Source organism: Micromesistius poutassou (genome assembly GCF_964030765.1).
Source record: "Micromesistius poutassou genome assembly, chromosome: 8".
Classification (NCBI taxonomy): domain Eukaryota; kingdom Metazoa; phylum Chordata; class Actinopteri; order Gadiformes; family Gadidae; genus Micromesistius; species Micromesistius poutassou.
This window is the reverse complement of record NC_140278.1, coordinates 16,034,553-16,060,659: the sequence shown is the minus strand read 5'-3', so window position 1 is coordinate 16,060,659 and position 26,107 is coordinate 16,034,553. Positions and strand designations below refer to the sequence as shown.

The window sequence follows — 26,107 nt, the reverse complement described above, 5'->3', positions numbered from 1 at the left end:
TTAGGGTGTAGGGCTCAATGTTAGGGTAGGGGTTGGATTAGATGGAATGATTTTAGATGTTAGGGTGTAGGGCTCAATGTTAGGGTAGAGGGGTTGGATTAGATGGTATGATTTTAGATGTTAGGGTGTAGGGCTCAATGTTAGGTTGGGTTGGACTTGAGATACAATGTTGAATGTTAAGGGTGTTGGTGATGGTATAGCATCATGAAGGGTTGGATGTTAAGGGTGTTGGTGATGGTGCAGCATCATGAAGGGTTGGATGTTGAGGGTGTTGGTGATGGTGTAGCATCATGAAGGGTTGGATATTGAGGGTGTCGGTGAGTTAATATCAAATGATGTCTGATCTGGTGACAGTGAATAACCTTAAGGCTATTTTACATATTACTGTCATGAAGTGAGAGCTTGGTACAGCTCTTTGTAATGACGCTGACTTCCTCACTGGAGGGACTTGGGTGGTTTCTTCATGAGTAAATCATCATGAGTGTCCAGGATTTATAGGCTGCTCTCCCAGTCATTATGACCACTTACACTGCTTTACATTTACCACCTCTCATTATCTCCTAACACACACACACATTTGCAGCAGCAGACAAAGGCAGTCCAGCACAGATTCACTTGCCATGAGTAGCTTAGGTTGAAGCTCATTGCTCAAGGGCACCTCGGTAATGTCTGACAGCAGAAGCGGGATAGTGTTGTGCCTAAAGTAGTCGACTCCCAGCCAAAAGGCATCAGGTTTGATTCCCACTTAGGTTAGTTGCCTGCTTAATGACTAGACAGTGGTTAGTAGTTAATAGTGCTAGACACACTATGCAAACTCAACCTGACTAACTAAGGTCTATACAGGCTATCTATGGCTGAGCTGGTAACCATTGGAGATCCGATGTGTTTGTCAGTGCCATGTAAGATATCACCGATAGGTTCAGGGTACAAATCAGGGTAAACGTCTGAGCGGATAAAAAACTTTTTAAAGTTGTCCTTAATTAATTTCCGGGTGTGAGATAAGAGATGTTGTCTGGGTGGAGGACAGGTCAATTGCGGCCGTGAATCATTGTGGCTTCAGAGCCAATCCCCCCCCCGCCCCCCCCCCCCATTGATCGCAGGGCCGGCGCCGTGCCCATCAGTGGGGGGGGGGGGGGCTATAAAAAAAACGCCAGCCAGCTATCGATCAGCAGAGAGTAAAAAGACGGTGGTGTGTAATGGCTTTGTCACCGCCTCCGCCCGCCTCCCAGAACCCAATCCAATACCCAGTGCCCAGGGCTGTTTGGGTCAGAGGCACCCAGAATAACTTCCCCTGGTTCTCCAGTCACAACAAAGCCTCCGAGACATCCATCAGAGCCATCCCCCCTACCCTTCCAAACACAACTTCTAATCGAGTTAATCCCCCGTTAATGCCCCCACCCTCAAATAATAGCAGAAAGGGAAAGCCAGGAAATACTTTGGCAGAAATGGAAATCAATGCTCCATTTACATCTCTTTCTGTCTCGTCCCCCACCACCTGACTCCCCTCGCCTGTCAGTCTGCAAGTTCCTAGAGGCTCCCGGGGGTCCCCCGAGGCAACACTGAGAGACTCGCTAGCGGGGGTCTTTGAGGTTCAATCTCCCGGTTGAGGGTGGTGGGGGGGGAGTTTGAAATATGGGCAACAACGACCGGCAGAAACAACGGCAACAAGAAGCAGAAGATGAAACATGTTTCCGAAAAAACTATCAACAACAACAACACGTCCTAGTTCTGCTGTCGTCTGGGCTCTAAAAATAACCGCCTTCACCTCACACCGCCTCTCCTCGGGCCTCCCGGAGCGACGAGGGTACCAGCCCCTTTGTTTCGCGCTCTTTTCTTCTACCTGCCTTTGTTTTGTTGTCTCTGAAACCCCCCCCCCACCAACATCCCCCCCCCCCCCCCCCTCGTCGTCGTCTCGACGCGCTCTCGCTCTTTTGTTCTGGAGGTCTCTTTTCCTCAGCTTGCGGAGCACAGAATTAGCCTTCCTCTGTCTGTCTGTCTGTCTGTCTGTCTCCCTATACCTTCCGCTTTGTGGTATCTCTCTCTCCGTCTCCATCTCTCCGTCGATCCCAGTGATCACCCCTCTTCATATTTTCCCAACCTCTCTCTCTCTCCCACCTTTTCTTGATGATCTCTCTCTCTCTCCCCCCCCCATTTAGACACCTGACAAGAGCAAAACAGGCAGCAAGTACACATGCCTGGCATGGAATAATATTTATATAACCTCTCTCTCTCTCTCTCTCTCTCTCTCTCCCTCTCTCTCTCTCTCTGTCGGCGACAGTGGAAAACGCAACGTCTTGTAACCACTGTGGCTCTCCACTGATGTTCCTTTAGATGGCGGGCGTCGTGAGCCGTCCCGTGACAGTTTAGAACGAGAAGAAAGAGAGAAAAAGAGAGAGAGACGATGAGGGAGACTTCAAAAGAGGCCGTGACTGAGCTTGTTTCCACCTGGCTTTGAGACTTGTCTTTTTCTCTTTTCTTCGAGTCAGTAAACAAGACATCCGTCCCACTTTGCATTTAAAAAACAAAAAACAAAAATAAAGAAACAGCTAAACTATTCGATAGCATAGTGTCTGCCTGGCTTTGAAAAGCATTCTTTTTATTCTCAGAACAGGGAAACAAGACATCCATCCTACCCCAAAAAAGTTTAAATAAAGAGGAAATAAAAAGCGTCAATCTGGCAATAGGGGCGGCTAGCTGTTGTTGCTAGCTTAAACTACAGTTATTTACAAGATATAGGCCTATGTCCTACATTTACCAATTTTAAAAAAAGAAATAACAGAAGAGGTAAAATCTTCCGATACAACCTTGAGCCTCAAACACTGTTTGAAGTGCTGTTTTCTGAATAAAAGGCCTTTTTCCTCTACGAGGGTTATTAAGTTGTGTAGACCTGATATTTATAACCCATTCATCACGTCTCTATGCGTGCGTCTGGCAGGGCAGTTAGCAGGCCGTTAGAGATATGATTGTGATGTGCATGGAGATTCATAATGGCCAACAAAGATATTCATGTTAATGTCTTCAGAGACACCAGCTTTTATGACAACAGTCATGAATCTCACTGCCTGCCGTTCACTCTCTTGCTCTGTCACCCTCTTTGCTCTGTCGCTCTCTACTTTTTCTTTCTCTCTCTGTTGCTCCCTCGTTTTCTCTCTGTCACCTTCTTTTTCATTCTCTTTCTCCATTGCTCCGTCTCTCCCTCTTACACACACCATGTTGCCTCTCTAGTCCTCTCTCTCTCTCTACTCTCTCCTTCGCCTCAGTTTGTAGCCAATTCTATTCATCAGAGTCTAATTACGCACTCTCTTCTCTCCCCCCTCTCTTTCCCCTTCTTCCAGGCTCTATTTGTCATGCATTGCCTAGTGTACCCCCCCCTCCCTCCCTCCCTCCCTTACTCTCCATCACCCCCTCCCCTCCAATTCAGTCGCCCCCATTTCCTCTCTCTCTCCCTTGATTGATTCTCACCTTTCCCATTCTTCCCCCATCACCTCATTAACAGATACCCCCCTCCCCCATCTCTTCCTCACACACACACACACACAGACGGGGAGGGGTGTGTGAAGGGTCTGTTGCCGTGGCCTCTGGAACGTTGTGTGATTAGAGGAGAACATAATAGACAGGGCTCTCTATGGACTGCCAGGTTAGACACACACGCTGCGACGGGTGGAGGAACGCATCCCTCCTCCCGTCCATCCAGCCGCCCATCCATATCAATCATCAACCCATTCAACCACAATCAACCATATTCAATCCATGCATCCATCCATTCATCTTCCATCCAACCACCTGTCTATCATCCATCCATCCGTTCACGAATGGGTTCCATTTGTTGAACCAACCAATTGGAAAATGAGAGCTCAGAGGTTACAGGATATGTCTGGGGCATTGTGTGTGTGTGTGTGTGTGTGTGTGTGTGTGTGTGTGTGTGTGTGTGTGTGTGTGTGTGTGTATATCAGCGTATGGCACAATTTATAACATTTGAGCCTCATCTTCATCCGTATATTTCTTTGTCTTTTTCACAGGGCTTGTGCGCGCACACACACACACACACACACACACACACACACACACACACACACACACACACACACACACACACACTCTCAGACACACACGTGTATAGACACCCACTGTGGAGCCATGGGCTGTGGCCTGCGTAAGCTAAAGCCGGTGTCCGAGGAGAGCAGTCCGGGCAAGATCTACTCCACCCTGAAGAGACCCCAGGTGGAGACCAAGGTGGGCGTGGCCTACACCTACCGCTACCTGGACTTCCTGATCGGCAAGGATGGTGAGGAACTTGCGTACAAACTAGGTCTTGCAGTGTCTGTGTGTGTGTGTGTGTGTTTGTGTGTGTCAGTGTGTGTTTGGCCGTGCTTCAGTGCTGTTTGGTTGAGAAATATTGTCACACATGCTCATGCTTTCAGGCCCACTCTTTGTCTCTCTTTATCGCTTTGTCACATTCTCGCTCTCTTTCTCCCTATTGTTCTCCTCCTCTGTCGTTGTCTCTCACACTCTCTCTCTCTCTCAGTCTGTGGTGTTGTTTGCTTCTTGATGGCTTAGCATAAAATCACGTGTTTTCAGCATCGGAAATATTTTGTAAAGGAAATAAGAACAACGATCAAGGAATAAAGTGAATGAAGACGCAATTAATTATATATTGACATTTGTTTCGCCAATATTTCGCAAAACATTTGCAAACTGATTTCCGTGCTCTTTAGCGACACCTTTGGCGATATGCGATAATTGATACCATAGATCCCAACTTTGTCACCACTGACACCCAGTTCGTAACATTCCTCATAATGCAAATCCAAGGGCATTCTCCAGCCCAGCCATAGGCTTAATCCCCAGTGTATTACCTCATTCACACTACATCGTGATTTAGCAGACCCTTTCTTACAGAAAAATCTTCAACATTGACACTTAAAAACCAATATCCTACACTTTCTTCAGTTCTGCTGAATCCAATAAACCCTGAACAGCAGTTACACTAGCATTTAGCCCAGCAGGCTAACACGTCGTGCCAACCAGCCATCTGGCTGGGTGTAAATGAACCTCCTACTAATGATGTGTGAAACAAAACAGGGGCCAGAGACAGCGCTATCCCCGCTCTCTCTCCCTCTGTCTCTCTGGCTCTCTGGAGGCCTTGTGTTTGTTTCACCCAGTGCCTCGGAGCCGAGCACTCGCCGGGCCCCCACAGACCTGCTTGTGTCTGAAATCTCAATCACTGGGACTGTAGTGCTAAACGCCGGGCTACTTGTAAAGCTGCCATTGTGAAATGTGACAAGGAAATAAAAAAATGAATGGCAAGACCCTTTTCTTTCCCCATTAGAGAACACACAGACAGGCACACACACGCACACACACACACACACACACACATACAAATACTTACGCCACGTTCACACTACATGTGTCCGTTGACGGATCTCATTGACTTGCATGGGGCGCTCTCGAAATGCATTGTGGGTCCGTCCGTTCTGTCGGCTCCGTTGCCTGCGTCGAAAAGACATTTTCATCTTTTCAGGCAGCGACGGGTCCGCCGGCCAATCAGATTGCGTTATGCAAATATACGCAAATACACTGTCTAATGAAAGCCTTTGTAATACAACCCGGGAAAACACATGGATATGCCAAAAAGCCCCCATACCTCCGTCATCCGTCTAAGGACGTGTGGTGTGAACGCAGCGTTATACACACACACACACACACACACACACACACATACACACGCACAGGAAGAAACTCCCAACCTTCATCTCATAAACACCTCAGGGGTGGAAAGGGCCCTGCAGGATCTTTATGTGTGTGTGTGTGTTTGTGTGTGGAAACATGCAGTGTGTGTGTGTGTGTGTGTGTGTGTGTGTGTGTGTGTGTGTGTGTGTGTGTGTGAAAACATGTGGTGTGTGCGTGAGTGTGTGCAAGTAAGGAAACCAGCAGCTAAATATAGCGATCACAGCTCTGTTATCTTGGTGACAGTTATAGTCGATGGGATGAAGATTGTGTGTGTGTGTGTGTGTGTGTGTGTGTGTGTGTGTGTGTGTGTGCATGCGTGCGTGCGTGCGTGTGTGCGTGCGTGCGTGCGTGCGTGCAGGAGATGTACTGCGTGGTGGCGTGCCTCAGTGTATAACAGTGTATAAGTCTCCATTAGTTTGTCAGGCTGACAGATGACGGATGACGTATAGCTATTGAAGGGGGGGGGGGAATCTGGGCCCAGACAGGCCCCTGATGGAGACCACACCCCTTCTGATCCGCTAAGACAGATAAGGGTGGGTGGAAGGACAGGGAGAGGGGGGAGGAGGGCAGGTTGAGGAAGATGTGTGTGTGTTGGTTTGTGTGTGTTGGGGGGGAGGTAAAGAGCTTTTAGTCTCCCCTAATGTGGATGGGTCTGTTATTTGGCTGGCGGCCATGTTTTCCTAGTCTTGCTTTTGTTTCCTCTGAGTATTCGGAGAGGAGGTCGGGCAGAGTGCTTACAGTAACCGCCACAGTAACCACCCCTCGTCTCTCTCTCTCTCTCTCTCTCTTTCTCTGTCTATCAATGTGGATCTATCGCTCACTCTGTCATTTTGTCATACTGCTCCCACCCACTCTCCTCTCTCCTTCGCCTCCTTCTCTCTCTGTCCTGCTCTTTTGTTGCTGCTGTGTCACTCTATCAATCTGTGTGTAGATCACTTAGTATCTGCTTTCTTTTTCTCTCTCTCTCTCTTACTCTCTTTACTCTCTCCCCTCTCTCTCTTTCAGAGTCTCTCCCCTTCCCTCCTCTCCCTCTCACACTCCCACTCTCTCTCATAGTCTCTCTATCACCTCTCTCTCTCTCACAGTCCCGTAGGAACAAATTAAAAAGTCTGAGAGATTACAGTTGGGAGTACGGAGAGCCCCATGGCCGACTGCTGTTCGCTGCATCAGCAGATATTTCTGGGTTCGAGAGGACGTCTGTGTGTGTGTGTGTGTGTGCGTGCGTGTGTGAGTCCTCATGGTTGTAATTACTCTGTAAGTGACCGCAATGACTCACCCGTCACATGAATCCCCCCCTCTGAGCCACCTGTGAGTGGGGAGGTGGGAGGGAGATGGATGACCACGGTTATATACGGCCTATTATAAATATATGAGAAAATGGCAGCTCCCGCTCAGAACACGCCCCAAAATACGTGGGGGCCCAAATGAGACACCAGACAGAATCATTTGTCATTTGTGTCTAAGTGGGGGAGATGGAAGCTCTTTATATGGTGTCTGGCTCAAGGCCAGCTCAGCAGAGAGATGGCACCAGCAACCCTTAAACAGAGTAATCCTGGGCTGCACTGTACCTACGACTGGATGTCTCGCATCCCGCTCTCAGCCCAGCGCTATACATGCTTGCTGAATACAGGGCTGTCAAACTCTCTGGTGGAGGGGGAAACCCAAACCAAACCTTAGAAAAACCCTGATGAAATAGTGTTCCCCAAGAGGTGTCACCCCATGGTTACCTGGTGCTCGACACCTTCCCAACCCAACTCCATTAGCGGCGTGCGCATCACTAAGCATGCGCCAACCACAACCTCAGCCCATGAGTCCATTAAGGTTTTGTAGAAAGCACGATTTCTAGCGAAGATCATTTTCAATGGCACTAGAGGACCGGGTGGCGTTGCAGGGTTGCGGTAGTGGGTTGGTCGTTTATGAGAAAGAGGTAGTTACCGCGGCGATTAGTCACACGCTGGGTATGATGTGTGCAGGGACAATAACCGCAGCACGGCCTCGATGGGGGGGGGGGGGGGGGAGGAGGACATGTGCGGTGAGAATGATGATGTACGTCGGCCTGATGTCACACGCTTGGTACAACAGGAAGCGGCAGGAGGAGCCATACAGCTCTGGAGATCACAGAGAGCGGGCCGCGAACTGGGGCGGGGGTGTGTTTGTGGTTACTGTGGTGATGAGATACAGACGCCAGAAAGGCTTTTAACAGCGACTGAACCTGACTAAATCACTGACCCCCTCCTACAGATCTTCCTGCCCCTTGAAGGCAGTTCTGATGAGAAAATAAGTATCCATCTCATTTTAATTTCTGTTGCCTGGAATTATTTCAGCACTGTTGCTGCTCTCTCCAGGGCAGAAGTGATTTCAGCAAGCATGTTAATTGCCGCTAGATCACACCTCGTGGCTACGTTTGACACGGCGGCACAATGGCTAACAGTGAGCCAACCGCGAGCTAAACATATAGCCTTCAAGTCGTCACAAACACATCGTGCCTTGGAACCTGATGAAAGAACGAGTCATCACTTCCAAGCTTTATGAAATAAGCCCCCCCCCCCCCCCCCCCTCCCCCCTTGCTCTGTGAAGTGCTAACGCTAGCTCTGTGCGGCTCAGCTAGCGTTGGCGCCTGATCTTACCGTGTCGGTTGAAATATTTCATTATTGCTTATGCCACAAAATACAGGGTTTGCTGTTGTTTCTTCTAATTAGTTAGTTCTAGGTTATTGTGGTGGAGTGACATTATCTTTCACAAATTTCAGCCACCAATTTCAGCCAACTATTGGAACAACCCACGTTCCCCCAGAGGTGGTGCTGTGCCTGAGGCTGCGTCCTGTTGTTGGGTGTTGTTGTGATGTGTAGTCGTTGACCCTACATGAAACATGATATAAATAAGCCCAGGTATGTTTGACGAATGGGAAGCAGCAATGTCATTGTACGGCGGTACAGTGGGTTTACTTGGGAATGCCCGACACGTAGCTTATTCCCCCCCCCCCCAAAATGAGATTTCAAACGTTAAAAAATGTCAGCTCGGAATGAGAAATTGGAAACCGTGCTGGATGTGTTGTCTCCTCGGAGCAGACAGGGAGCAAGTAGCAGAGATGCTGTCCTTGACATCTAAGCAGCAAAAAAAAGATGTGTGTGTGTGTGTGTGTGTGTGTGTGTGTGTGTGTGTGTGTGTGTGTGAGAACGTGCAAAATACAACCCATACATTCGCACACATCACACCCCTTTACACACACTCTCCCTCACTCACACACACACTCACACATACACCACATTTGATATCCTCATTGGGAACTAGACACATCATTTATATGCAAAATTCCCGGGAGCCTTTGCCCTCCCCTCCCCCCCCCCCCATCTCCCCTCCAAACACACACACACACACACACACACACACACCCTTCATAAATATGAGCTGCAAAGAGGCAGGCAGATGAGTGACAGGAGAGTGGGGCCCCTGAGGGACCCCCACCTCCACCACCACCCATCTCCTCCCCCTCATCCCCACCCACCCCCTCTCCTCAGCACCCTCTCCAGACACGGAGGGGGCTGCTGGAGGAGAGGTCAGCAGGAATTGGACACAGCCGGAGAGGCTTTGGGAGGTGGGGGGAGGGGGGGGGTCGGGATGGGATGGAGGTGGTGGTGCTGGTGGTGCTGGTGGGAGGGGGATTAAAGCTGGAAGCCCTGGAGCTGGCTGGAGGAGAATGGGCGGGGGGGGGTGTTGGGATTATCCCCTGGTTTCTCAGCTGTAGAGGTGGAATTGAATGGGCACTCCTGGGAGAGAGAGAGAGAGAGAGAGAGAGAGAGAGAGAGAGAGAGAGAGAGAGAGAGAGAGAGAGAGAGAGAGAGAGAGCGAGTGCGAGAGCGAGAGCGAGTGAGAGAGAGAGACACTGACATTGAGGAGGAGATTCACGGTCATCAGGTTTTTACATTACATTTCCATCATGGCCGCCCAACGCCCCCCCCCCCCGGGGGCGGGCACGCCGTTCGGATCAAAACCTGCGCTCCATTCTGGAAAAACATGATTGCAGTTGGAGCGCACGAGACGTGCACTGTGTGCTGCTGTGGACAAACTGAGGGGTGGGGGTGGGGGGAATGGGGTTCGCAGACCAACCATCACGTTAAATATGTAAATACGGGCGAGGTGAATAACAAGCCATGCGTCTCCGAAATGGGCCTGCCATATGTTGGGGGGGGGGGGGGGGGGGGGGGGGGGTACCGGGTGCATTGTGTGAAATATGCCCAAAATATAATACAGTTTGCAATTCAATTCAAAAAACGGGGCAAAGGAATCCAGCCGACGCCTTGGAGAGCCATGGTTGTGTTTACGGCAGGCGGCCTTCCTGTGTGGACGGTGAATGCGTTGGCAGGGCGCCGCGCGGCGCTCCAACCGACGTATGACAACGCAGCGCTTTTAACTCCCGGACTCAGCAGGATACTCTCTTGTTGTAGGGCTTCAAACGAGCTCGACGTGCTGACAAAAGTTTTCATCAACAGGAAGAGCAGACATCGTGTCACTTCCTGCCAACCCCCGCCGCCGCCGCCGCCCCCGTTTCTTCACTTCAGTCTCTCTTTCCATCTATCATTTATCTGGTACTTCAGTACTTTCTGCGTCTTGTTCACATCCTCTCTCCCTCTCTCGTCCTCTCTCTTCCTCTTTCTATAACTCTCTTTCTCGCTCTCTCCCTCTCTCCTATACTCTTTCTTCCATACTGTTTACCTCTATCCCTCTCTTTCACTCCCCCTTTTCTCTCTCCCACTCCAATTCTCTCTCTCTTTCTATAACTCTCTTTCTCGCTCTCTCCTCTACTCTCTTTCTTACGTGCTGTTTATCTCTATCCCTCTCTTTCACTCTCCCACTCAAATTCTCTCACTCTCTCTCTCTCTCTCTCTCGCTCTCTCTCTCTCTCTATCTCTCTCTCTGGAGATGAGTCATTAGGGCGGCCTGGTTTTGAGGACCCCATTTCTGTACATACCTGTTTCCTGTGTGTGTGTGTGTGTGTGTGTGTGTGTGTGTGTGTGTGTGTGTGTGTGTGTGTGTTGGGGGGGGGGGCTTGTTACTGTGGTGAACTGAACTCCTGCCACCATTATGTGGTCAACAAATGTTCTGTTCTTCTACCTCCCACCCTCCTTCAACACATACACACACACACACAGAAACACACACATACACAAATATATCTCCTGTGTGGATCTGAGCGCTCGGTGGGGAGCTTAATCATAGGTGCAAGTTGAGAGATAGAAATATACAGACGTCAGCAGAGAGAGAGAGAGAGAGAGAGAGAGAGAGAGAGAGAGAGAGAGAGAGAGAGAATAACATATAAAAGTTCTTTCAGGTATTCAGTAGATTTCTACCAAGAAAGTGCTGGACATGATGATGATGAGTACGATGAAACAGGCCAATAAATGCAGGAGAGGGGAAATCTGTTTTAGATGAGAACAAGAGCGAGAGTGTGAGAGAGAGGTAGAGGCAGAGGTAGAGAGAGAGAGACAGGATGAGAGAGAGTGAGTAAGCAGAGAGAGAGAGAGAGGGAGAGGGATAGAGGGGGAGAAGAGAGAGAGATTGTTCTAGCGTCAACAGTCGTTTCATTCTGAATAGCATGGCGCTCTTTAAGATGCCTCATTATCCATCACTCCTCTTCCTCAAACTGCATATAAGAGCAGCTCCCTCCTCCCCCTCCCCTTCCCACTCCCCCTCGTGGGTGGGGGCCCGCGATACACATGAATAAGAACGCGTGTGTGGACAGGAAGCAATGTGCTGACGTGCAGCACAAAACACACACACACCTTATTTGGTGCTGTGTTGGTGATTCAGTGGCGGCGTGTGTTGCCGTGTGTTGGCGTGGCGGCGGCGGCGGCGGCTGCTACTGCTGCAATTTATCCTAACCGGGGCGTCGGCATTTAATCTACCTCTGATTCTCAACCCACGTTCTTTATTACTGCGTCCCCCCTCCCCCCCCCCGCACCCCTGGCCGACGCCTCCTCTTCAGACTCTTATTGGCTCTTATTGGCCTCTCGCTCAGATCCAATATGGCAGCATTGATTGTGTTGAAATGCAATCTGCGGCAAGGCGACGGGAGCGAGGCAAACAATCTAAATTTAAACCAAGGCCTTTGGCCCTGACTCTGCAGTAATACCCCCCCCCCCCATGCCTCCACCCAAACCACAACCCCGCCCACGCTCCCACCAGCCCCGACGAGGAACAAATGTGGTTATAACAGCGCAGGGGGAGAAGAAGAAGAATAAGAAGAAGAAGAATGAATGAATGATTTTTCATGAGTTTGTTTTGCTGGTTGCGAGAGAGATGAAAAACGTGATTAGTGCATGGCTCCTGCTCCGGTGATCTTATTTGGGACCGTTTGGGAAGCGTACAGGAAGTGCCCTCACCGGTGAGACCCCCACGGCCCCCTGGGAGTTGTTGTTTTTTCTTGTGGTTGATTCCATGGAGGAGTCCAGCTCCAAGCCGCGGGCCTCCTCTGGCACGCCACGGCACAGCGACATGACTGATGCCGGCACTCAGCGGCTTCAGCTGATTAAAAAGTGCCATATAGAGGGAAACAAAAAAGTGCGCTATTTGCAAGATATGGGACTCAATTTATGCTAAATAAATCCTGCATTGCAACTTCTCCCACACATACCTCACACCCGGGTTAATACAATAATCCACACAGAGCAGGCGTCTCATCCTTGATTTTCCTGGTAGATTTATTTTTCCTTCTCCCCTTACTCTATCTCCCATGACCTGTGATCCTACATTCACTGTGACAAAGTACTTCCTTTACTTTTCCATACTTCACGGTATTTCTGACACTCCACTAGCCTAACACTCTGACCTGAATTCCTGTGTGAATCCAGCAGCGAGGAGGGGACTTTCCCCGGTGTAGCGTCATGTGATTACAGACCCGCTCCCAACAAGGAGTCCACTTCTGCATTTCATCTTCACACCGCCCTGAAAATGAAGAGGTCTTGTAAAAAAACGCCCACCAGAAAGTCTTCATGTATGTTGTACAACAACTGCTCATATTTATGTGTGTGTGTAGTGTGTATGTGTGTGTGTGAGAGAGAGAGAGAGAGAGAGAGAGAGAAGGGAGAGGGAGAGGGAGAGGGAGAGAGAGAGGAGAGAGAGATGAGAGAGAGAGAGAGAGACATTGAGGAGGAGATTCACGGTCATCAGGTTTTTTACATTACATTTCCATCATGGCCGTTTTTTGTGTGTGTGTGTGTGTGTGTGGTGTGTGTTGGATCCACCACAGGAGAAACCACGAAACAGCAAGAGAACAAGAGCGCACACGAGCGTGGGAGAGAGAAAAGTCATACAAATCACTTATGTAGTTACTTCTGGTTTCCTGCCTTGTTTGCCAAACCGATTCCCGTACCCATCAGCTACTCGGGCCGGGAAATCCAAAATATTTAAACCTCCCAAAGAGTGTGTGTGTGTGTGTGTGTGTGTGTGTGTGTGTGTGTGTGTGTGTGGGGGCATAGAAGTCTGACGCATCTCGAAAGCATATTAAAAGTTTCCTGCCTATTAGAAGGTAAGTGGCAGGATGGAGTGGGCCAGTACCTGATGAGAGTTCCTGATCGATCGGGGGTGGGTATAAAACATTGATGTGAGGAGACTGATATTATTCCTGAGGCTCCGTCTCCAAGTCACTGACCCGCATCGATGTCTGACTGAACACTCTCCATCTCGTGGTGACGGAGCTTCAGCGGCCGGTCGGGAAGGGCCGGCCACTTTGAACGTCAGGCCCCTCCCGGGCCCTGGAAAAAGTGGTCTTTGAGCAACCGTTCCATTAGGGCCGGTAGACTTCATCGCCGCTGCTTTTAAAGAAGGCTGGTAGACGGTCAGGATCGAACTCGGAACGTATCTTCTTTGAGTCAAACCAGACGAGTGTTATTGTGTGGTACATCTAGTAAGTCCTCAGCGACCAGCTTCGTCGATAAACCAACCAGGACAGATGAACGAAGATGAACGAAAAAAGGCTGAAGAACTGAGAAGTAAATGAGTGCATAAGCAAGCAAGAAATAAGGAACTAATAATTACCCTGAAGATTGCCTGTGCATCTCCGTGTGATTCCGATAATGGTTTGAATGTGAAATTGCGGCGCTGATTGTTGTCAGGAAAGTAGGACCTCGGCTGATTGGTCCTGATTACAGCCATTGTGGACACCGGGTGAGAACGAGTGCGAGCGGCAGGATGTTTTTTTCTTTCTCTCTGTGGCGTGGCAGGAAAAACACGGCTAGTCACAGCTTATTATCCTCCGCACTGGGTAAGGAAGCGCTACAGAGTTCAGCCGTTTAGCCGGTAAATACAGTGAACAGGTTCTTTCTCTCTCTCTCTCGCCGTGGAGGAAACAGGCGGCAGGGTGCTGGAGCTACATTTAAATCTACAGGTGGAGGTGACGCAAGATGCTCGCACCGGGTCGTATATGTATGATGGGGTTTTCTCCCAGACCAGGGTGTAATCACAGGAACAAAGGGGTTTGCATATAGAAGGCGGTGCTCATCTCACTCTGGTCTATTGTTTCCCTCCACAACAAAAGACGGATGACACACCGGCCCATCAGGGCTTCATTACGGAGTAGATGACAACGCCCCCCCCCCCCCTTTCACTTGTTCGTTTGAGTCCACATACCACACACAGACACACATGCAAATACACAGATGCGTGTGCAAAACATTCTGCACACCTGCACGACACACACACACACAAACGCAAACACACACACATGCAATCACATGCACTCTAATATCAACCTCGTGTTCCACCGAAGCATCTGCTTTGCCTCCCCCCCCCCCCCCCCCCCCCCCAACCCCTGTCTCCATTGTTTCCATGGATTCCGCACCCTGTCTGCTTCCACAGCCCACCTGTAGCTCGCTGGGGGCCCCCATGTGACGGCGGGGGAGGGGGACAGGGGGGGAGTAATTGACTTAATTACTTGAGAAGGGAAGCAGGTGATGGATTAGCGCTACGTTTGGGTTAGCGTGCGGCTCCCCCCTCCGGGGAGCCTGGGTGGAGGAGCCCAGGTGGAGCGCTCGTTTGTCTGGGAGTGGCCATGCGTGGCAGCCGCCCCCCCCCCCCCCCCCCCCCCCTGCGCGCCGCCATCGCGGCAAGCGCAGGTGTGAGATACATTCGCAGGCGGCCAGCGGCTAATCCTGCTCTTTAAGTTGGCGTGGGCCGCGAGGGGAGGGTAGGGATCTGTGCGAGTAAGTGGTTACTGTTTATTTGATTATTTATTGTAAATCGTCACTATGGGTTTAGGTACAGCAGAGAGGGGCGAGAGGTCGCCTGTGGGCTAGGCTGTTTGACAAAGGTCCTTGGTCCGATCCCTCGATGTCTTTGTTACTGAAGGCGTCCTTGAGCTTGTTCCTTGTTCCATGTATCTAAAATCCACTGCTGCTCGCTTTGGAGGAAATCTGCTAAATGACTCCAAGTACACAAATACACTTTTAACACTTTTCGTTCGGTTCTCGTAGCTTCTCGCGGCGCAGTGCTAGCATGACTTCCTCCGTGAGGCCTGAAACCATGTTGCATCTTGTAGGATATTTTTAGGCCCGCCCGCTTGAGTCCTTTATAGCGTGAAACAGACTGGCTAACAGGTTTTTAAGGCCCAGCATTTATACGAGCAGCATGTTACCACAGCGATGGGGGGTGTCAGAAATATGCCACAACCTACATCTGTCACCCGTTCCCACAGCCGGTCCTCAGCTAATGTATTCTCAGTTATTGTTCTTTGAGAGAGCCTCAAAATATGTCTCACATGGTTAAGATACACTAATGTGTATTAGACAACTATCTCATGTACGTCTTTTCATATTTGTCCACCGGGAACTTTGGAGAAATTTGTGGTTTGTGTTTTTGCTGTTAGAGTTTCCGCATGGTGACTTCTTCCACTGATTTCTGGTTGTGGTTCTCTAAAACCACATCATGTGGCCACAGAGCTGGATTGTTGGGGTGTGTTGATATTGTGAAAGACGGACGGGCCCCGCAGACAGTAATCAGGGGGTAAGAAGGCCTGTCAGCCATCTGTTATGCTGAATACCGTCCTGGGCAAGAGCCGCCGGGAAAGAAGCACATCCGGACATTATAAAAAGAGAATACCCAGCAAGGCTCATGAATTCAGTGGGTGGCAAGAAGACATTCTTCAGATGCTTCAGGTAACATAGCCTGGTGTAGTGGGGGTGGCTGTAGAGGAAAATGCTAGTCCAAAAATGCTAGTTGTTAGGGTGTTGGACCCCCAGAGGAAAGGCTCTGGGTAGGAACCCCAACATCTACTTGTAGCTTTCAGTGAGCAAGCCTGGCCACCGACCTGTTTCTGAATATGCATCTAAAAAACATTTCACAGTAGGTCACTTTGGATAAAGGCATCTGCTAGATGACTGAATAGTAATCGTAGTGATTGTAGTGTCTGTTGGCCAACAGCACATCTTAGCAGTCAGACAAGTTCCACAGCCTTGTCTTCCCCCTCTTGCTTAAATGGGCGACCGGTCGCACATGGGTCATGTGATCAAATTGCCTTGTTTCCCCCGTGGGGTGTGAAGCACCTTTGTACGAAAAGGACATGGAGTGTACAGACATCTGAACAGCACCAGCCAGCCAGCCCAGTGCCTCGCCCTGCTGTGGCCCCAGGTCGGGCTCCATTTCTCTAGGGCAGGGCTCTTTGAAGGAGCCAGGCTCTCATGGTTGAGGAGGTCGCTCTCCAGGGGGGAGAGTGGGAAGGCGAGGGGGGGGGGGGGGGGGGGGTAATTAAAGTGGAGAGTGTGCGGTCCACGTGAGATCTTTCAATCACTGAGCTGGAGGAATGTCCACAGTCTGCAGGTGGTGAGGATGTGTGTGTGTGTGTGTGTGTGTGTGTGTGTGTGTGTGTGTGTGTGTGTGTGCGCGCAAATGTGCATCTGGCAGGGGCTATCAATCAGCTTAGTGCATGTCTGACATTTAAAGTATGTGTATCTCCTGGCTTGTACGTATACATCTACTAAGTTTAGTCATGTATGAAACTGTCTACCATCCCTCCTTTACCCTCTTTGGTGTCTCTCGGCAGGCGCACACACACACACACACACGTGCACACACACACACACACACACACACGCAAACATACTTAACCTTCTGCACAACGTGAGCTCACACTGCCACAACAGCTTCTGTTACAGCTGCCATCAACCACTAAATTGTCTGCGAGCTAAACAAGCAATAAAACCCCATAAATATTAATGTTCAACACATAAAATAATCATAAACCATATACAAGGCAGCCATGCAAGACACGGGGCCGGGGAATCTTTCTTTGTTTTCTACGAAACTCGCTACTGAATTCTCATCCATCGTTTAAAGGCTGTGGGGGGGGGGGGGGGGGGCACATTGCTAGCTTAAAGTAAAGTAGAAAGTGACTTCTGTCTTCTCTGAATGAATTATGCAGCACAATCAACACCACCCCCCAAAAAAATGTGGCTAACAGCAGATCCCAGATTGCCTCTGAAACGCTGTGTGCTTGTCAAGCAGTTTAATCATCACTCACACACCCACATTTTGTAACATTTCAATCCCAACCTCCTCCTTTGCAATGCAAATTCAGGGGAACCCATACCCCCAAACTCAGCTCTCCCCCCCCTCTCCCCCCTCCCCCCGATGAGGTGGCTAATACCACGGTGCGCTGTGAGGGACAAACAGTGCCAAGCTGGTTGTTAGCGCTGGAGGTGCTGGTGGAGTTGATGCTGCTGGAGGTGGTGCTGGTGGGTGGGGGGATGGGACAGGAAATGGATTGGCTGCGGGGAGAACACGTTGCCGTGGGCTTTGATCAACAACCCGTGTCGGTCTCCCTCTCAAGGGGGCTGTCACCTAGGCAACCAACGGCCGCTGCCAGCGGTGAGGGCGGCATGGCGTACGGACAATGGCAGAGATGATGGTAGAGAGACATTTTAATTCATGACAGAGAAAGAGAGCGAGGGACACCGGGAGGGAGGAAGAGAGAGAGTGAATGTTAGAGATACGCAGAGCGGGAGGGAGAGAGAGAGAGAGAGAGAGAGAGAGAGAGAGAATTGGAGTGGGAGAGAGAAAAGGGAGAGTGAAAGAGATGGATAGAGATAAACAGTATGTAACAAAGAAAGAGTAGAGGAGAGAGCGAGAGAGCGAGAAAGAGAGTTATAGAAAGAGGAAGAGAGAACGAGGGTAAATATCCGGCGGATTTCGATCACAGAGAGAGATAATTTCTGAGAAAGAAAGAGTGAGAGCCAGGGAAAGAGAGAGGGTGGGGGGAATGAAAGATTAATAGAAAGAGACCATTTTCTTCCTATTTATATCTTTTACTGGGAGAAAAGATTACAGGTGGTTTTCCTGGAGACGGCCAGTGCTTTTCAAGACATGCAGGCTGCTGTGCTCATTTAGAGACCCGCACTGGATGGGCTTGTTGTTCTGCAGGCTTCCAAGTAAAGCCCGGCCTGCAGGCTGAGATATGCATATGTATTTACACATCAACACAGACGCATTTAGACACCTTAGTTATTCACCAAAAAGAGCAAAACAGGCAGCAAGTACACACGCCTGGCATGGAATAATATTTATATAACCCCTCTCTCTCTCTCTCTCTCTCTCTCTCTCTCTCTCTCTCTCTCTCTCTCCTCTCTCTCTCTCTCCTCTCTCTCTCTCTCTCTCTCTCTCCATCTCTCTCTCTCTCTCTCTCTCTCTCTCTCTCTCTCTCTCTCTCTCTCTTCTCTCTCTCAGCCCCTGATATCCTTCATCCATCTGGCCATCCATCAATATTAGTGACCTGTTGTGGATCGAACTGATATTGAGTGAATTCAGTGCGATCCCAAAGTGTACCTATGTGTTGACGTTCGTGCCCTCCCCCTCCCCCCCGCTGAGCGCTCCACATATGCCATGTGACCACGGCAGACAGGACATGTGACAGCGACATGTTCTCGTCCTCCATCATCGGGTGTGATGTTCCCTGCGCCTGCCGCACGCTTCCAACGCCTTCAGACACGCCGGGACACGACGTGCAAACAGGAAGTGCAATGTTCTGTGTGTGTGCATGCGCGCGTGCGTGCGTGCGTCTTGGAGATGGTAAAAAGCTAACTGGTGTGTCGATTTGTGTGTTTTGGTGTGGATGTCAGGCTGTGCATGATTGCGTCTGAGGTAGTGCTCGTTATTGGGCCTCACTTGGCTTGCAGGGAATTGAGTTGAGCAGACAGGTGTTGAGCTCAAGGATAGCGCGTTAAGGACGAATCCAGTGCTACAGGTGAGTGAGTCAGTTAATAAGGTAGTGGGACTGATTGACTGACCCGGGATGCGAACATGTCGCATGCCAGCAATACTAATTAAATGACTAAGTCAGTAGATGTTTGTTGTTAATGCGTGTGTGTGTGTGTGTGTGTGTGTGTGTGTGCGTGCATGTACTGTCTCCTGGCGAGTCATTATGGGTAATTAAGACAAGGCTCTGGCCTTGGGCCACCGGCCCTGGGAGAGAGAGACCTGACTGCTAATGAGGGAGAGAGAGAGAGAGGAGAGAGAGAGAGAGAGAGAGAGAGAGAGACACACAGACACACACACAGACGGTCGGTATCTTGCCTCAAACAAAACACAGGAGTTGGAAGTTGGAAAACTTTGACAAGAACTTGTTCTTACTGTTGTAAAATATCTTTTGTTAGAATTTGTAAACAGATTCCCCCCCCCCCCCCCCCCCCCATAATAACAAGTCATACTCCCTAACAACAGAGGACCAATCAGCAGGCAGGCCACACAGAGATGAGAAGGGGTAATTAAAAAAACTATGGTGAGGATAGAGGACGGAAGACAGATGGTCACAAAGGAGAGAAAACAGCCCAAGGCTGACGGAGAAGAGAGAGAGTGAGAGGAGGTGAAGGCGAGGGACTGGGGGAGAGAGAGCGAGAGAGAGAGAGAGCGAGAGAATCCAGACATATAGGTCAACAGGTGGAGGAACAGGCCCGGGCGAGAGCCAGAAAAACAGAGAGATGCACCATGACATACGGACCAATGGCCCGATGCCATTTGCACTTTTTTCTGTGCCAAGTCAAACCACGCTGAGCTGATATGCGTTTCCATTACCAGTTTGAACGCGCCGAGACGTGCCCTCTCGACAGTGGAGCCCGCCAGGTCCAAGAGGGTTGCGGGGACGTCAGCCCTCTTGCTGTCTGGAGGGAGAAGGTGTATCTCAAACTGTAGGAATATGTATATAGACTCATAAATAGACCTTTGACACTACACACAATTACTGTGCGGCCTTGTGTCTGAGAGGCATCGCCATGTACGCAGAGTATGGCCAGCTCCATTACTTATTATCCGTTTGTTATCATAGCTATATAGATGAAAAGGTTAATGAAGGTTTAGAAAGTGATATTAGTTTAACTATAGTCGTTTGCAAAATAAAATAATCTTTTGAAAAAGGACAGGTTTCTTTCAAATGAGTCTTGTTCTAAAGATTGACAATAGTTCAGACATGTGAATGCTGATATAGGTACGCTTTTTTCCAAATATCAAGGAGACTGTGGCAATCCTGAAAATATGTGTGAAACATTGTCCAGTGTGTAAGCGCTTCATCAGTTAAAAACACACATTCAAGCGGGTTTCCCTGCTGTAATGAGATGTAAATCCCAGCCGTGCTGGGCTGATGGTAAACCCAGTCCAGCTAAGACAGCAAATGGTGTATTAAAAGGGCCTCAAGACAGACAGACAGACAGACAGACAGACAGACAGACAGACACACCACTGGAGACAGACAAACAAACCAAGACAGACAGATAAACAGGTAGGGACCGAGACACTGAGACAGAATTTGTTGATCATTCATTTACACATGCATACAGACAGACAGATGGACAGACAGACGGAGGTGCCAAGACAGAGAGACAAGCATAATGCACCAAGCAACAGTAACAGAAGCCCACAGAAGAAGAGGTCCTTGGCTAGTTCTTTGGCTGGTTCTGCTGCTATTTGCACAAGAGGGTTTGATCAAGAGAAAGGAATGAGATTGAGGGAGAGAGATGGAAGGATCAACTGAACGCGGTGTGCCTGTACAGCCTTCCTGTGGAGAGGTGCAGTGGTGAGAGGCAGTTTAATGGGACTGAGAGAGAGAGAGAGAGAGAGAGAGAGAGAGAGAGAGAAGAAAAGGTGGGTGTGACGGAGGAGGTGCTGGCATTTCCATCCCCCCCTCCTACTGTACCCCCTGTTCTCTTCCAACTCCCCTCCTTCCCCCCTCTCCATCTCCTGCTCCTCATCTTCATCCTCTCATCTTCTCCCCCCTCTCTCTCTCTACCCCCCCCCTCCCCCCTCTTGAGGGCTAATAACACAGATGTCAGCAGCGAAGGCGCAAGGGCCACAACAGGGGGTCCCTGGCTAGCATAGGCCGGCTCCTGGGGGCCCCGTACCTCTCTAATTGGAGCCTGAATAAAGATATGAACTACTATGAAGGACTTCATGTAGAGAAATGGCAGAGCCCGGCTGTTCGCCCGGGGAAAATGCCATTCTCCACATGGCCTCTATTTCAGCCCTGATGATATTAATGGCTTTAAAAGCACTCCATGTTTCAAGATGTGACATGAAATTGCTTTCGGATTGGATCGTTACCGCCATAATGTGACACGTTCCTGGGTGAAAGTGCAGTGGTTAGGAAGAATTGATATAGGACTGTGATTTCTTCCGTGAGAGTTGGATTGGACTGTGTTAAAGTGAGGGCGTATGCTAACCAGTGGTGTGTTAGGGCGGCTTAAGCTGAGAGGGTGAGGAAACGTAGCTATAGCATTAGCATTGAGTCAATTCTACACTTTCATCCAAAGTGACTTGTGCTTGAGACAGACTACAGGCTAATTAGAGAGGTTTTGTGCCCGATTTCCCCCTTCTGAGTCTGGTCAGCAAAGCCAAGATTTGTTGATGGTTCTACTGATTTTTTATTTTTTACCAGATTATCATTATAATGGTGTGGGTATGTTAAGAGGGTTTAACCGATCAGAGCCTCACCGACTCGAAATCGCAAATATTAATATTTTGTTTGCGAGAAATTGGCGACATTTCCGGTTTCGAAGTTGTTGTGGAATCGAATTGGTTGTTGTGTGGTGTGCTGTTTTGGCAAAATCACTTCCTCATTCAAAAAAACGTCTATTGTGTACCCAGCCTGAGAGTGAATTTCCGATAGATTCATTAAGGAGCAGGTCGGAGTTAGAGCATCGTGCTCTACAGGTAGTCTGCAGACACTGGGGTCAATACATGTTTATTAAAGCTGTCATGACGCAAAAATTCAATTAGAGGAAGGTTACTAGGTTTATTTTTGCAACGAAAATACATACAGTGTCCTTGGGTACCTTGAATGGAAAATTCAATATATCATTCTTAATAAATGGACTGCCAGTCATTATTATTATAAATTAACCAGCGGGTTGAAAAAAGTAATTTGTATTTCAAGTCTGTGTTTAATGGGAAGCTGCAGGCAGGAAACACGTGATTTACACCTGCAGAGAAAAGTCTCAGCGGGAGTCTAACGCAGGGACCAGGAGGACACATTAATGAGCCTAATGAACACATCTCAGTCCCTGTCGTCCTGTCCTCTAATGACCAATCACACACTCCCTATGCAGGGTAGTCATTATTCATTAGCCAATCACACACTCCCAATCCTGGTTATTTATTATACTCTAACCAATCAGGTTCCCCAAATCCTGCAAATCCTATTTATTTATTATCCTCAAGCCATTCCCCATCCCATTCAGCCAAGCTCTTCTCATTTGTCTTTCCCTCTGTGCAATCACATGTAACTCATGCTGATTCGTTGTTATTCTTTAACCAATCAAATTTTATCAATTTAGGTTTTCCAACAAGTATTCCCAACCAATTTTGCTTAAATGCAACGCAAGTATTAACGTGAGAGAGTAAGGGAGTAATCCCATGAATCTCGGCTCCCCCCCCTCCCCTCCAGAGTTTCTATCAGATAGCGTTCAACAAAACAAACTAAAGTCAACCCAGAGCCCAGCTGTCATCTGGGGGGTGTTCCCCAGTGTTAGCCCAGCAAGAGTCTAATTGAAGCCCGGGTCCCAGCAGGATGAACGCCTCTGTCTGATTAAAGAGTTGAAGGCACACTGCTACTGCGGAGAGGTACTATTCTGATGGCTCAGAACGCCGCAGGGCTGCTCATGTGTGGTAGGATGCTAATATATGCCATGCTGGTATTGTTTGCTAGGCTGCTATTGTATGCTAGCCAACAGCATTTATGCTAGGGTGCTTATATTTGCTAGACTGCTAATGAACGATAGGATGCTCACGAATGCAAAGATTCTAATTTCAGCCAGGCTGCTAAATTAAGCTAGATTGCTAATTAATGTTAGGATATTTTCACTGGAGGTTGTCTCTGCAATGCAAATAGATTTATCAGTCACTGCAGTGTGTGTGTGTGTGTGTGTGTGTGTGTGTGTGTGTGTGTGTGTGTGTGTGTGTCCTGAGCCCCTGCGCTCCAATCTCTCATACCAGCCACAGTTGGATTGATACCTTCCTCAAGGACACCACAACAATAGGAGGGATGATGTCACAAACATTCCAAGCCACAGAATCTTTGGTCAAGCAGTACCAAGATGGCGGCTAGGAATGTGTTTTTTTTAACTTTGGACAGGATTCACAGGATTGAAACGGATTCACAGGATTGAAACAGGGAGGTAAATATGTGAGATAGGGTCTGTTTGAGGCCTGTTTGTTTATTCACCATTGAAGTCCTCTTATGATGGGCAAACAGAGAGATAAGAGACGACTGGATTAAGAGAGCCGTGCACAAGCATTTGGAAGATTACTGTGCACCCTCTGCATAAAGTGTAGCGATGCACTTCTCTATTTTTGCACATACTACATACCCACACACACACACACACACCAATGTGCACACATGCACACACACACACACACACACACACACACACATATATGCATGCATGCATTCACACACACACACACACACACACACACACACACACACACATATATGCATGCATTCACACACACACACACACACACACACACACACACACACAATTATACACACACTTTGCTCATAAATAGGCACGAAATGCTAATTTGTTTCTCTATATCTGGCAAATTCTGAAAAATCTCTTCCTTGTTTGTACTTTTGTTTGAATTTTTGGAAGCCCCTGGTTCTCTACAATGTGTTTCTCATTTGGAGAAACAATTTACCTAATTTACCTGCTCGCTTTTGTTAGGTTTTCTCAGCTCCCTTGAGGTCAGAAATGTTTATCTAATCTCTTCCACAACCTCTAGCTAGCTATCTAGATTCTCTGTAGACACACTGCACAATACAATGTTATTTCCTGGGCCGGTACTAATAAGAACTATGGATAATATTTTATTGACCTCTGCACTCTGTGGCTGGTGATAACCATAGCTCACTTCTTTCTTCATTCAAACACAAGTTTACCAAGATTTTGTGTTCTCTGGCTTTATGGAGTATATTCCAGAAACAAAATTTGCCAATAAGGAGGGTATTTTTTTTATTTCTTATAACATGTATGTCTGGTTTGTGCGAGTTTGGCTTTAGTTGGGGTTAGAAATAGGATATGCTTACTGACTGCCGATCTGTCTCTTAACCCATCTACCAATGTCATTGAGTGCCAACCCCAGCATCAACAAGGCCTGTTAACCTTCAACACCACAAGGCCCGACTTTTCATTTTGAGTTTTTCTCGCTTACTGACTGCACTTGGCACACAAAGTGATTTCTTACCCACGGAAACCCCGATATGAGAGTCAAGTAAACAACCCTGCGAGCAGATGAAAATAAAAGCCATGGCTGGGGCTGTGGATGTTTATCTCTGGGGACGTTGAGATGAATAAAACAGGGGTGCAGGGAGAACTAAATGTGTGTGTTTAAGAGCCTCTGGTTGGGATTATTAGCCACGCACACAGTGATTAGAGCCAAGTTAAGCAGCTGCCAATGGCGGCTCTCACACTAACAAACAACCAGCCCTTATTTACTTGGGGTTGGGGGGAGGGGGGGCTGCAAGAGCCTGTGAGGATGGATCCGTATCGCTCCTGATGATAAAACGCTGATGATAAACGCCTTGTCGTTTGCACTTTGGGAAGAAGCTACTGCACCGTTGGGGAGGGCGGGGCAGGAAATGGGGGGGGGGGGGGGTAGATTGTAGATGCCCAAATGGAAGTGAAAGTGAGGAATTCTCCAATGAGAGAGAGATGGATGGACGGAGAGACAGAGGGGATGGAACCAGCCAATAAGTTTCCCTGGTTTCTATTTTTTCTGCGACAGCGGCCTATTTCTTTGTGTTAATTCCTCCACGCCGGTTAGGCGATGAGGCCTGGCCACCGTGGCACGCCGGAGCGCCACAGAGGGATCCGACGGGGTATTTTTAGACCGGCACCCGCCCCCCCACCCGCCCGGAGGGGACAACAGAATGGATATTCTTCTCTACCCCTCGTTCTGCCCGTTCCTCAGAGTTTCATCATGAACTTCTGGACGCGGGCCCAGGAGGAAGGCAGCGACCAATCAGCTCGCAGATCGCCACATCACGGCGCTGCTTCCTGATTGACCCTCGCAGGCGTGTTCTAGAATCCCCGCCCAGTTTCCTGTAGGGCTGGCGTCGTGTTTGCGTGTGTGCGTACGTGTGTGCGCGTGCCTGCGTGTGCGTGTTCGTGTGTGTGTGTGTGTGTTGCGGGACTGCTGAGGGACTCTTCCATTGTGTTACCGCCTCACAAAATGGTGGAACAATGGGCTGTCGATGCAATGAGCCCACGCTCCCCACACCGGGGCGCTGGGCAGCCTGAGGCACTGCCAGGTGGCCCCACCAGGTGGTCGGTCAGCTGAACGTGACCGACACCTGCGACCGTAAGGACGGACGGCAGGTTACCGTCAGAAGGCTACAAGCAGAAAATTCGATGATATGCGGCCAGTTTCTTTAGGACTTTTTTACTTTACCACAAAGACAGCCATCCGTAAAGTTTCAGAGGAATTCCTCTTCAGACCTTGCCTTCATTACGCATTCTAACGACGCAGCCGTTTCTCACGGCGGCTGCCACAGCCTCCAATTAGCCACGGCGGCGTGTTGCTCCTCTTGTGACAGCACGGACAAACCCGTCTCCTCTCCCTCACTAACTCCACCTCTCCTCCTCTCTCTCGCTCGTGTTCCTCACTCACACCTTCTCTCTCTCTTCCTCTTCGCTCTCTCGGTCCTCCCCCCTCTCATCAGCCACCGTCCACCTCTGTAGCCCCACGCTATTCCCTTTCTTTCTGCCTCTATCCTGTTCATCCCTTCCACTTACCCCCCTCCCCCTTTTCTCCTCCTAAGCCTCCCCTCAGCCACTGTCCCCGTCTCAATCCTCCCGCCTCGCGCTCGCGCTCTCTCTCTCTCTCTCTCTCTCTCTCT

The 26,107-nt window shown here is 49.2% G+C and overlaps 1 protein-coding gene across 1 annotated transcript in view; it reads left to right on the top strand.

The window, feature by feature from the left end:
• rftn1b (raftlin, lipid raft linker 1b) overlaps positions 1–26,107 on the top strand; it is an 87,532-nt gene that overhangs the window by 7,110 nt on the left and 54,315 nt on the right. Inside the window, exon 2 of the mRNA XM_084472212.1 lies at positions 4,020–4,285. Coding sequence (XP_084328338.1) covers positions 4,138–4,285 — 148 coding nt within the window. The 5' untranslated portion in view covers positions 4,020–4,137. The remainder of the gene's footprint in view (positions 1–4,019; positions 4,286–26,107) is intronic.